Here is a 12,631-nt window from a genome sequence, read left to right on the forward strand (position 1 = left end):
TTTGATTCATTTCACCATCTTTTGTTAAGATTTTTAAATTCTCGTTCTTGATGCAGTTAATCTTATTAAAATCTCTAGATTTCCTTTCCTAATTTTAGAAAGTTAATTGTTGGGAACTTGGGAGATATGATAGCCACGATTTATGGAATGAATTACCATATTAGTAGAGATTTGATTATGCTATAGAATATGTTGTGATTTGATTTAATTTCATTTCTTGTAATATGAACATGTGCTCTTTTTATCTATAAATATTAGAGCTGTGAATGTGTGATTTTTCTCATTCAAGCCTTTACACAATTCTCTCATTTTTGTTCTTTTTATATTTCTACTTGGTATCAGAGCTAGGGTGGTCCGACTGCAATGAGGGCATTGCGAGTTCGGCACCACCCATTTGAGAATGGTCCAAGGTGACATCTCCCATCCGGGAGGTGTTGGGTAGGTAGGGTGGTCCGCCTCAATGAGGGCGTTGCGAGTTTGGCACCACCTATTTAGAAATGGTCTAAGGAGGCATGGTTGTTTCTTTTTACGGTTTGAGGAGACATTGTTGATTCTTTCGTTTACATTGTTTAAATGTATGTATGAAGGGGAATGGTCTGAGGAGACATTGTTGATTCTTCCATCTACATGTTTTAAACATGTGTATGAAGGGAAATGGTTTGAGGAGACATTGTTGGCTGTTTACGGTCTAAGGGACATAATTGGTTGTTTATGGTCTGAGGAGACATTGTTAATTGTTTATCACTTGAGGAGACATTTTTAATTTATTAATCGGCATTTCATCTAAGAGAAAATCGTCGCTAGTCAGATTTGTACTACATTTGTGACAAGCTCTCAACTGCTCGTAGACATTCTTATAGAGGGCGTTAAGGTTGTGTTTGAGAATGCATTATCCAAGTTGGGCGTTTCAGATATGCACGCACCAACTTGAGGAGGAGTGTTAGCAGATATGATAGCCACGATTTATGGAATGACTTACCCTATTAGTAGAGATTTGATTATGCTTTAGAATATGCTGTGATTTGATTTAGATTTGATTTAATTTCCTTTCTTGGAATATGAGCATGTGCTCTTTTTATCTATAAATTCTAGAACTGTGAATGAGTGATTTATCTCATTCAAGCCTTTACACAATTCTCTCATTTTTCTTCTTTTACTTTAATTTAGGATAAAGTGCATCATATGATCTATATTTAGTTTCTCTAATTGCTGTTCTTGGCTGTTTTTTATACTTGATTTTTTTTTTTTAAATAAAAATAAAAATCATTTTTAGGTTTTGACCAATTTTAAATACCTTTATTTATATATATTTTTTTATAAATAAAAAATATACCTGCATAATATTTTTAGTTAGATAATTATCATAATTTATTAAGTGGAAATAGATGACCTCTAGAGTAAAAGACGTTTCTCATTTTATTGTAGGAAACATACAATGGAGTAATATCTGGTGAATTTGGTTACCTAATTTTAGCCAATAAGTCTTTTGATTGGATTATGTGTCTATTTTGTGGAGGTGGTTGGCTAAAGCAAAAATTTGTTTCTAAGTTTTTGTAGCTTGCTTGAAAAATTAAAAGGAATTAAACAGTGAAAAGCAAGAAGATTGACCCTTACTAAAAAAAAAAAAAAAGATTTAAAAAAAAAAAAAGGGAAAAAAAAGCAAGACAATTGACCTTGATATGTAGAAAATTGTCATATGACCAAGAACGATTGTTAATAAAATGATTGTTACAAAGATGAGAGTGTTGAGATGGATGAATGAAGAGACTGATAGTTTAAGAATGTCATATCTGAGGAATCTTTGGAATGGCATGAAAAAATAAGATGATGAGATGTGTGAAAACCCATAAGATGGTAAAGTGGGTGGTGGTGGGAGGAGAGTAAGGCAGAGGATGATATGACTCAGAAAATCTATGGATTGCTGGGGTAACATAAAGTAAACGAGTGAAGAAATCTATTCTTAGAAAGGTCGAATATGCTATTGACTGATTGTTTTGTTCAAACAGCTTTGGTGTTTGCTGGGAGACAAATGTCTCAAGTTGGTTAGTTTGCCCTCCCTTTATTTCTTCGAGGAGAGGCAATATTTAGTTTATTTATTGTTCTTATGTTGCAGTAACTGTGTTTAGTAAGTTTTTCACTCCCCGTTTGCAGTTTGATAGGTTTCTTGTTCTGCCGTAGCCCCATCTTCTCATTGTTTTCCAGCTTTAGTTTTTTGCCTCAATCCCTGGTCAGATTGTATGGTTTTGGGTCGCTGTTGTGCTTGAAGTTCATCTAAGTGGTGCCTCTTTGTTTTTTCTTTCCCCAATACAACAGTTTTGCTTATGCCAAGAACGAAGCCCAAAAGCATAACAAATGCCAACAAGAAGATAAAGAAGAAAAAGGCTTTAATGGTTGAAGCAACTAATGCTCTCGTGCCTGTTCCTGCCCCTCTCTCCTGTCCTGAACTAGCCCCTGTTTCTGCTCCTGCCACTAATGGCAGTGTTGCTGGTTCTCAGGGAAAGGGGAAGGACAAGGACAATTCAGAACGACTCTCTGGTTTCATATTTTTGTGTAATGGAAGGACAAAGCCAGAGTGCTACCAATATCGTGTTTTTGGGCTTCCTGGGGGGAGAAGGGAAGTTCTAGAGAAGATCAATGTTGGTACAAAGCTTTTCTTGTTTGATATTGATCTAAAGCTTCTCTATGGTGTATATGATGCAACCTCAAGCGGAAAATTGAACTTGGAACCGGCTGCTTTTGGAGGGAGGTTTCCTGCACAGGTAGTTGTCTTTTTTTCTTCTTCTTCTTCTTCGTTTTTATTTTTTATTTTTTAAATTAATTAATTAATTAATTTTTATCCCAAGCTCCAAGTGGTACTTGTTTAAGAATGCTGAGAAAAAGAAACATATTACTGCCCACGACTTAGGAAGAGTCTTGCACATCTTATATCCAACAAGAATCTCAATCTTGTCTAGAAGATCCTCTTATTACTGCCCACGACTTATTTGGGTGGTGACTGTGAAGTTGTGGTCCGAATTTGGTGCCGGGTCTTCGACCCGATGACCTGTTGATTTTGACTCAGTTTTTGCTTCTTGGTTGTGGACCCTATTTAGTACTCTATTGTAGCCCAATATATAAGGGTGTTTAGGGTTCAGAGTGGGATATCAAGAGACACTAAAAATCGCAGAGAAAAAGAGTGAGAATGAGAAATAAGGTTTGGGGGTTGAAACTTGTAATATCCTATTTTTCGCATAATGAAAACTTTTGCGGATCTCTACCGTGGATGTAGGCTTTGCCGAACTGCACGAAATCTTTGTGTTCTTTGTGTGTGGTGTGTTTAGTTTTTTTGTCGTATTTCTTGATTTGTTCTTGGGTTCGTTGCGTTGTCGTAAGAGTGACATATGTTCCTTGTTTTAGGTACCATCTTCCATTATACAACATTGTTATGTATGTGTTCTTTTGGCATGTTTAAGTTGATTGTTTTTTATTTGTTTTCTGTTAAGTACGGAGTCAAAAATAAAATGAAAAATAGTAATAAATGCTTAATATTGATGATGACTTAAGATACGATATATTGATTGCTACTTTGATAAATCATTTAAAAGTGTTTATCAAAATCTAGTAAGAAATTACAAATTCATCTTTGTTATTTGGAGTTTAATTTTTTGTCTCAGCTTAATTTGATCGGACTATGTGAGGTGGAAAAGTTTTCAAAGCCTCAATTTTGGATACCATTACGTAACACCCATTAAGCCATTATCTGCTGCACCCTGTCTGCATCTCTGCATCTGTAGTTCCTTCCGCTATTTAAAACCTTGCATGTCATATCTTATTTACCTCTGACACATGGTAGCATCTTGTTGGACTGAATAGGAATAGGTGGCACAATATTGTTAGATGCCATCATTGACATGAGCATTGTTTCCCCTCATCCATGCACAATATAAATCTAACTAAGAGCTCAGATACCTTCAGTACAAAAACGACCTAAAGAGCATTAGACTAACTCTCTTGGTCGACCAGTGGCCTCTTGTGACTATATCAGTCAATTCATAATGATGCGGCCAAGTTGTAATTTATTCGACCGAGTCCTTGTCCGATACTCAACAATATATCGAAGAGATCGGAATCATATGGGATTCGACTGACTCCTTAGGGAATCGGTTGAGTTTCTAGGGAATTGAGTCTTGGGACTCCAGCCAAGTTAGCGTATATGATGGTATGCAAAGTTGATAAAATTTCATGAGTGCTGCAACCGATTCTGTTACATTATCCCCCAGTATGAGTTTCAATTTAGCTCATATGATAGTGTGCAAAGATGATAATATAATTAATATTTCATGACCGCTATAACTGATTCTTGCATGTTATCCCTGATACGACCCCGAGTCCATTAAACCACATTTGTGTCAGCGTTTTTATACCATGCTTGTGACTCCATCTCAAGTGTACAATTTCAGTCTATGTTACGCGAACTTGGGTACAAGTGTCGGGTTCAGATGTGTATCTGAAGGTTGAATCATCCACATTTAAAATCGTAGGATACGTCTAGTCTAGTCTAGTCTAGTCTAGTCTAGTTGGCTAAGAAGAGTCCGAAATTGGACATGGGTATTTGGGACACATTTAACTTTTTCAACCGAGTTCTTGTCCGATACTCAACAATATATCGACGAGATCAGAATCATATGGGATTCGACTGACTCCTTAGGGAATCGGATGAGTTTCTAGGTAATTGGCAGAGTCTTGGGACTGAAGCCAAGTTAGCGTATATGATGATGTGCAAAGTTAATAAAATTTCATGACTGCTGCAAACGATTCTGTTAAAATTTCATGACTGCTGCAAACGATTCTGTTAAAATTTCATGACTGCCGCAACCGATTCTGTTACATTATCCCCCAGTCTGAGTTTCAATTTTGCACATATGATAGTGTGCAAAGTTGATAATATAATTAATATTTCATGACCACTATAACTGATTCTTGTACATTATCCCTGATACGACCCCGAGTCCATTAAACCACATTTGTGTCAGCATTTTTATACAATGCTTGTGACTCCATCGTAAGTGTACAATTTCAGTCTATGTTACACAAACTTGGGTACAAGTGTCGTTTTCAGATGTGTATCTGAAGGTTGAATCATCCACATTTAAAATTGTAGGATCTTCTAGTCTAGTCTAGCCGGCTAAGAAGAGTCCGAAATTGGACATGGGTATTTGGGACACAATTACAGTTGTATCATTGCTTTCCTGCAAAAAAAAAAAAAAAATGTTATATGTTTTTATCTTTTAATTAGTTACCTTTACATGAATTTTTATGACATTTATGGAGATTTGAAGTCTCAAAATTTTCTAATGCGCACAAATCACTCTGGAGTTACAGCGTGGAAGAAAGAAACATCTTCAGTGTGCAAACCCTAGTTTTGAACCAGAAGCCTCATTGAACCTGATAGAAGCAAAATCTAACAAATAAGACCGAAAATCTTTTAATATCCCTCATAAGCATCCATTGGAACAATCTTCAATGAGCATTTCTTCATCAGCCATGTCTGGTAGATGGGAAAGAGTGCCTAACCCACATTCTGTTTCTGTGTGTCACCCTTCAGGAGATAGGGCGGGCGGCGGGCCATTGAAGAAATCGAATCAGAAAGAGAGAGAGAGAGAGAGATATGCGTAGGCATCTCATCGGACTGTTGTGGTCTTACGAAGGATGGTTGGTTGTCTCAACATCATCTGCACACTGCAGTTATGGCTGTCATAATGCATCCTATCAGATCATCCCAAATAGACACAGAAGCATCCCATTGGACACCCGGTGGTGGTACATAATTGAACCTCATTTGACACCCACACAGTTACTAGCACCTCCTTGCCCTTTTAATATTCTATTTATTAATAGACCTATAAACTAAGTCTATTGGCACTTTTTTTTATATATATATAATAAGTAACAATTTATTGAAGTGTGCCCAAGAGGGAAGCACCCCATATACAAAAGTGCAAAGGGACCCAAAAGGGTCCGTTATACTGTGGGGCTGTCAGCCTTTCAACAATCATCTATAGCTTTACAGTTCCATCCACGAGTTAATAAAAAAAACAAGGAACTAAGGATAGGGAATTTAAGTGCCGAAATTGGAGTCTCGCGCCACAAGCCCTACCACAAGCAAAAGGGGGCTGTTATCCACGCATCTCGGGTTTGGCTCTCCAATACAGACCCTCTGCAAGTCTCAAGAGTACAACTCGTGGAGCTCGGCATCACCCAATGCATATCGAAAATAGTAAGCAACGTGGCTGAATTGTCCCTTGCCACTGGGCAATGCAAAAGGAGATGATTCACCTGACTCCTCATCCCTTTTACACATGCAACACCAATTCACAATAATTTGTCGCCTCCTCCAAATCGTCTTCCAAGGATAGGAGGCCCACGACCCTCCAACAAACTCTGTTAAAAAAAAATTGCACCTCGAAGCAACCCTTCCCAGACCCCATCCAAGTCCGCTCATCCACTGCGTCCCCATCCACATTTTGGTTATATAGCAAAGCCAAGAGATCAACAATATCCTCCAACTCCAAACCCTGAAGATACCTCCCAAGCCACACATCCGAGGCCATCCTCCTGCTTTCAAGACGATTACAGTCACCCACTAAACCCTGAAGACCCACTGCTATCCTGATGCGTATTGTGAAGATGCATGCTAAGGGCCTATCACTACACCAAGAATCGAGCCAAAATAGAACAAATCTCCCGCATCTCACCTTGAATCAAATTATGTTTTGAAAACTCATTCCAACTCTTCCGAATGAATTTTCACTCGCATACCCCTCTAGGGGATCTCACCTTCCTAGACCTCCATCCCCCCCTATCCTCCTCGAATTTGCAAGCAATGATCCTCCTCCACGGTCTGTTCCTTTCAACTGAATCTCCAAAGTGCTCAAGAATGCATTGTTGAACAAATGCAGTCTTTGGACTCCCAATCCCCCTCATTGAATAGGGCTGCAAAACTTCTTCCATCGAATCAAATGGAACTTAAATTCCTCCCTCAAACCACCCCATAATTTCCTTTGTAGCTTGTTAATACTCCTCACCACTAAAATGGGAACCTGAAACAAAGAGAGGTAGTGTGTTGGAAGGCTCGACAATGTACTTGATGAGAGACGACTCTCTTTCGACCGGTACTGTTTCTTCTAACCTGCTGACCTCCTCTCAAAACTCTCCACCACGAAGTCCCAAGAAGCCATTCTCTTGGACTGAGTCCCCCAGTGGCAATCCAAAATACATTAGCGGAATAGGCCCCCACTCCGCACTCCAAAATATCTACCAAATGATCTATCTTACCAACCTCCCCCACAGCTAACCTCCCCCACCGGCACTTACTCTTCCTGATGCTGACCTTCAAGCCTGAAACGACTTGAAAGCAAACTTACTAAACACATCTCAGATATCACAACTGCTCCTCCTCGGCCTCACAAAATACAATGTTATCATCGGCAAAAAGGTGAGTCACCATCAATGGATTAGAAGGACCCTAACCCACCTTGAATCCCTGACATAATCATGATCCTTTGCTCCTCATAAATCTATTTAATGCCTCTATCATGATGATAAAAAGGAACGGGGATAATGAATTCCTGTCTCAACCTTCGGGAGCTGGAGAAAAATTCTTTGGGGACCCATTCACCTGGACTAAGAATCTCACTGTGGAAATGCAAAAGAGAATCCAGGACCTCCATTTCTCACCACATCCCATCCTCTCTAACATACACCAGGAACCTCCAATTAGCATGGTCATATGCCTTCTCAATTTCCTTTTTGCAAATGAATCTTGGAATCCCACTCCAGAGCATGGACTCCACACACCAAATTACTAACTAGCTGTCAGCACTAGGTCCAAAATCTGATGTCCACCACTGAAGGCATTCTAAGAGTCTGATATGATGCCATTAATCACTCTGCCCAACCAAGGGGGCTTTATCTATGAGAGTCTATCACCTCTTCCTTCACCACCTCCCAATTATGTTGGAAGAAGGTCATTGTGAAGCCATCCGGCCCTGGTGCCTTTGCCTCCATTACAACTCTTCAATGCCATTTCCACATCCTTTATCCCGAAAGGCCTCTCCAGCCACTCTCGGTCTTCAACCGAGATGCTACCGAATCCTAAGCCATCTAGCAAGGGTCTTATTTTTGTTGCTGTGTGTAAAATTGATGATAAAATGTAGTGATCCTTCACTTGATGTCCTCCTCCCTACACAAGAAACTACCATCTTTGTGAGGGCTTCTGATGTGGTTACCCCTTCTGTGAGCATTCGTGAGCTGATGGAAAAGACTTCATATTCCTATCCCCCTTCTCAAGCCACAAAGCCCATGACTTTTGCCGCCAAGAGATTCTCCATAATGACAATCTCACAGATCTCCGCCTTGCATTCCTCTCTTTTATTGCTCTGCAAATCATGTGCTTTCCACATCATGTGCTCTCCGCATCATCCAATCCCTCTTCCTTATGGTCCAACTCAACTACATTTATGGGCCCTTAGACTAACAAGCATGCATCTCAGGCACATTTAGGAGATTGCTCCAAAGAGCATTGAGAACACATAAGATAGACCTTGACCTTAGACTAGTCTCAAGTGTTAAGATTTGACCTGATGAGTTTGTGGTGACCTCGCCACCAATACTCTTCTTTACAAGCCACTCTCGCCTTAACACATCGTAGTGCATTTGGGACCTCCATCATCTTAAGGGTAATACCGCCAGTTTTTATTCACGGGACTCCACATGGTTTGCGTAGAATTATGTCGACAAGGTATCACCAATGATGGATACACACTCATTGTTGAATGATGCAGAAGGTATCTTGTAGAATTTTGGTGTGAGAGCTAGATGGGACTTTATCGTTTACATAACGAAGATTCGAAGAATGGTGTTGAATCATAGACCTAAAAATATTAGTGATTGAGTCATGGTAGTTATTTAGCTCCTTGTTTCGTAATATAAATATCCCATTTGGCTGTACTTATTTGTAACTTGTGGTATTCATTGTTCATGTTACACATAGTGCCATATAGCTAAGTGATCGTTGCTGGTATATGCCCTCCTGGATCGCAAAGTTTTTGGACATGTTATTGTCATTCATCAGCAACACTGGTTTGAAACAGTAGAGTAAATTCCTACCTGCCTTGTGTCTTGAGGCTGCTAATATGTTTTGTTCAGGTGAGGTTTAATATTTACAAGGATTGTCTTCCCCTGCCGGAGAGTGCTTTCAAAAATGCAATACAGGATAACTATCAGGGTGCCAAATTTAGTCAAGAACTCACTGGCCAGCAAGTAAGATTCAGTTTCCTTTGTGGTTATGATGTTTGAATGTATCTTTATCAATTTGGCTCTTTCACGTTACTTTTCTATAACCCTACCATGTCTTGATTAAATTTTGTCTTCACAATGCAGGTAAGGAATCTGTTATCCTTATTTCGTCCAGTTGCTGCATCTTCATCAGCACCTGTGCCCCCTTCAATACCATATATGGCCCGACCGCAGGCAATGCCACCTCCACTGTCGGAGGATCAGTTCCATCCCTCAGTGAGGTTTCCTCCTCCGAAGGATTCGTATATGGCCGGGATGCAACATGGTCATGCTCCATCAATAATGGAACCTTTATGTGTTCAGCAAATTCCTTTAACCTCACAGCATGAATGGTATCGAACCAACGCAACCACGGGTCATATCCATCCAACTATTGAGCAGCAACGTCTGCCAGCTCCCAGTGACCCATATTATCTTGCAGAAACTCAACAGCCATTCTTGGTTGCAGACACTGCTCAGACTGTTCAAGACCTATACTTCAGGTAATTTCTTTCATAATTTTGGTGAAGAATATTGATTTGAAATTGTGCAACTTGCTAACTACCTGAACTGAGAGTGTAAGCGAAATTGTGAATCACATCCCTGAGACATGTTATTGGTCAATGATTCTTGCCAAGTCACAAAGACACCTTTATGCATCTTAAGTTAACCTTGATCTAACACCCTATGGTGATGTTTGGAGGCACATCAATGCGCATTTTACTATTGTGTCTTCACATTATGTTTTTTTTTTTGATAAGTAAGATAGATTATATAGAAAACGCTCAAAAGGGGAGTAGAACCCCCTGAAACACATGGCCAAAAGCACCTCAAACCTTCAATGAGGCCAAAAAAAACAAAAATCTCCTCTAAAGATCTATAATCTCTCCCTGAACCCAACAAAAAAGAGTAGAATTAATAGGAAACTTAAGCATAGAAACAGGTTTCTCCTTTCCCTCAAAATATCTCCGATTTCTCTCAAGCCAAATGCACCACCAAATACAGAAGCGTAGCCCTCCAAGCATCCCGCACGAGAGCCCCAACAGAAACACCTCTCCAAGCCTCAATCAGCCCTTTAGAGGAACGAGGCATAACCCACTGGACCCCAAATAATCCAAGCATCAAATCCCAACAGTCTCTGGCCACGCTACAATGAAGTAGAAGGTGATCAATTGTCTCCTCATCACACAAGCACAAATAGCAACGATTGACCACCACCTGTTTCCTCCTCAAATTATCTCCGGTTAAAATCTTACACAGGACAGAAGTCCAAGCAAAGAAGGCAACTTTAAGGGGAGCCTTAGAACGCCAAATAGACTTCCAGGGGAAAGGGCCTCCATCACCAATAGAAAGGCACCTAAAAAAGGACCTAACCTCAAAGCGACCCTGAGAGTTAGGATCCCACTGCCAACAATCCGAATCCCCAGCTGTGATCACCTGGCGATACAGAACCTCTAAAAAACGAGAAACCTCCTCAATCTCCCAGTCCTGAAAGTGTCTTCTAAATTGAACATCTCAAGTCAATCTCCCGTTATCAATGTGATAACAGTCAATCACAATGGCCTGTCTGTGAGAAGCAATCTTATAAAGCCGAGGGAAAGCAAGAGCAAGTGGAAGCTCCTCACACCAAAGATCCTCCCAAAATCTGATCCTCTTACCATCCATAGTTGTTAAAGGCTCAAGGCGCACAAAAGCGCAAATGCCTCCTGGAGCCTGAGGCGCAAGGTGAGGCGCACGCCCGACTGAAGCAAGGCGCACGCCCGACTGAAGCAAGGCGCACATTGAAAAAAAAAAAAAAAAAAACCCACCCAATAAAGTATTAAAGATGCAATAGTATATATAAAGATGCAAAAGTCAATTAAATGAATTACTTAAGTTAAATATTCAACATAAAGATGCCAAAACCAAGTAAATCTAGTACTTGAGTTCAACAATGAATAATCAAACATATTAACATAAAAATGCATAAGTCAACTAAGGAGAATTATGAGATAAAATTAAAACAAACATAAACATCATTTCTTCCTAAGAAGACAACACCAACGAATTTAAATATCATCCTCGTCATCAATAAGCATAACATTATTAAAGATGCAATAGTATATATAAAGATGCAAAAGTCAATTAAATGAATTACTTAAGTTAAATATTCAACATAAAGATGCCAAAACCAAGTAAATCTAGTACTTGAGTTCAACAATGAATAATCAAACATATTAACATAAAAATGCATAAGTCAACTAAGGAGAATTATGAGATAAAATTAAAACAAACATAAACATCATTTCTTCCTAAGAAGACAACACCAACGAATTTAAATATCATCCTCGTCATCAATAAGCATAACATTATTTTGATCGTCACTAAATGATTCATAATTCTCAGGATCCTCTTCCATCTCATCTGAATCATCCTCATCCTCATCCATAAGTCGAACTGAAGAACTTCCTGCTCCCTTTGTTGGTAACCGTGAACTAGAACTAGATTTTGATCTAGTAGACCGTTGCGGCTTGCTATCCTCTCCAATACCAACAAAACTAGCAACATCACCCCATGTCAAGGAATCATCTTCAAAGACTAGATCATGTTTTGCATCAGAATCATCCATCCTCCCCGTCAACCACTCGTTGCTCTCATCAATGTCATCGAGTAAAATGAGATCAAGAGTGTCACGCATATTATATTGACGCCTCAATGCTCTATTATATTTGATGAACACTAAATCATTCAAAGTAGTTTGAGCGAGCCTATATCTTTTCTTGTTATGAAGCTGCAATAAATTCAACTTTAACTAATAAGTATAAAAAATTAAAATTTTAATTTTTAACAATTAAATTACAAACCTAGTTAGTAGATACTTACATGCTCAAACACGCTTCAATTTCGTTCACAACCAGAAGAACTGCAAGTAAGGCTTAAAACCTTTATAGCAAACTTTTGGAGAAGTTTTGTTGATTTGCCATAAGCTTCCCACCAATTAGCTATTAAAAAAAATTAGTAATGATGTTTAGCAACGGCAAAGCTATCATACTTAAAAGCATTGAATGCAATTCCTGCATCATACATCCACCTTGCAAAAGCAGCACACGCTCTTCCTCTCAACTCTTTCTTGCATGCATCATTAATGGTTGTCTGTTTTCCCCCCTCCTTTCTTTTTTGTACCACAACTTCCGGTCTAAGAGTGAAATATAAATCAATCGGTCCTTTTTGCTTTTGCCTCTTTGAGGAATTGACACTAACACTACCTGCACTAGCTACCCTTTTTCCCCGATTGCTAACTTTCATAACGTCATCCTCATCCTTTCCATCAATGAAA

The 12,631-nt window shown here is 39.2% G+C and overlaps 1 protein-coding gene across 3 annotated transcripts in view; it reads left to right on the top strand.

Annotated features, from left to right (window-relative positions):
- Positions 1–12,631, top strand: part of LOC132284900 (uncharacterized) — a 38,228-nt gene that overhangs the window by 8,891 nt on the left and 16,706 nt on the right. For all 3 annotated transcript variants that reach the window (XM_059787045.1, XM_059787043.1, XM_059787044.1), the window contains exons 2-4: positions 2,314–2,759; positions 9,187–9,300; positions 9,421–9,818. In XM_059787045.1, the coding sequence (XP_059643028.1) occupies positions 2,322–2,759; positions 9,187–9,300; positions 9,421–9,818 (950 nt within the window). In that variant the 5' untranslated portion in view covers positions 2,314–2,321. The remainder of the gene's footprint in view (positions 1–2,313; positions 2,760–9,186; positions 9,301–9,420; positions 9,819–12,631) is intronic.

The sequence above is a fragment of the Cornus florida genome, unplaced genomic scaffold (assembly GCF_030987335.1).
Source record: "Cornus florida cultivar Cherokee Brave unplaced genomic scaffold, ASM3098733v1 CherokeeBrave_3.0.0_Hap2_Chr11, whole genome shotgun sequence".
Lineage (NCBI taxonomy): Eukaryota > Viridiplantae > Streptophyta > Magnoliopsida > Cornales > Cornaceae > Cornus > Cornus florida.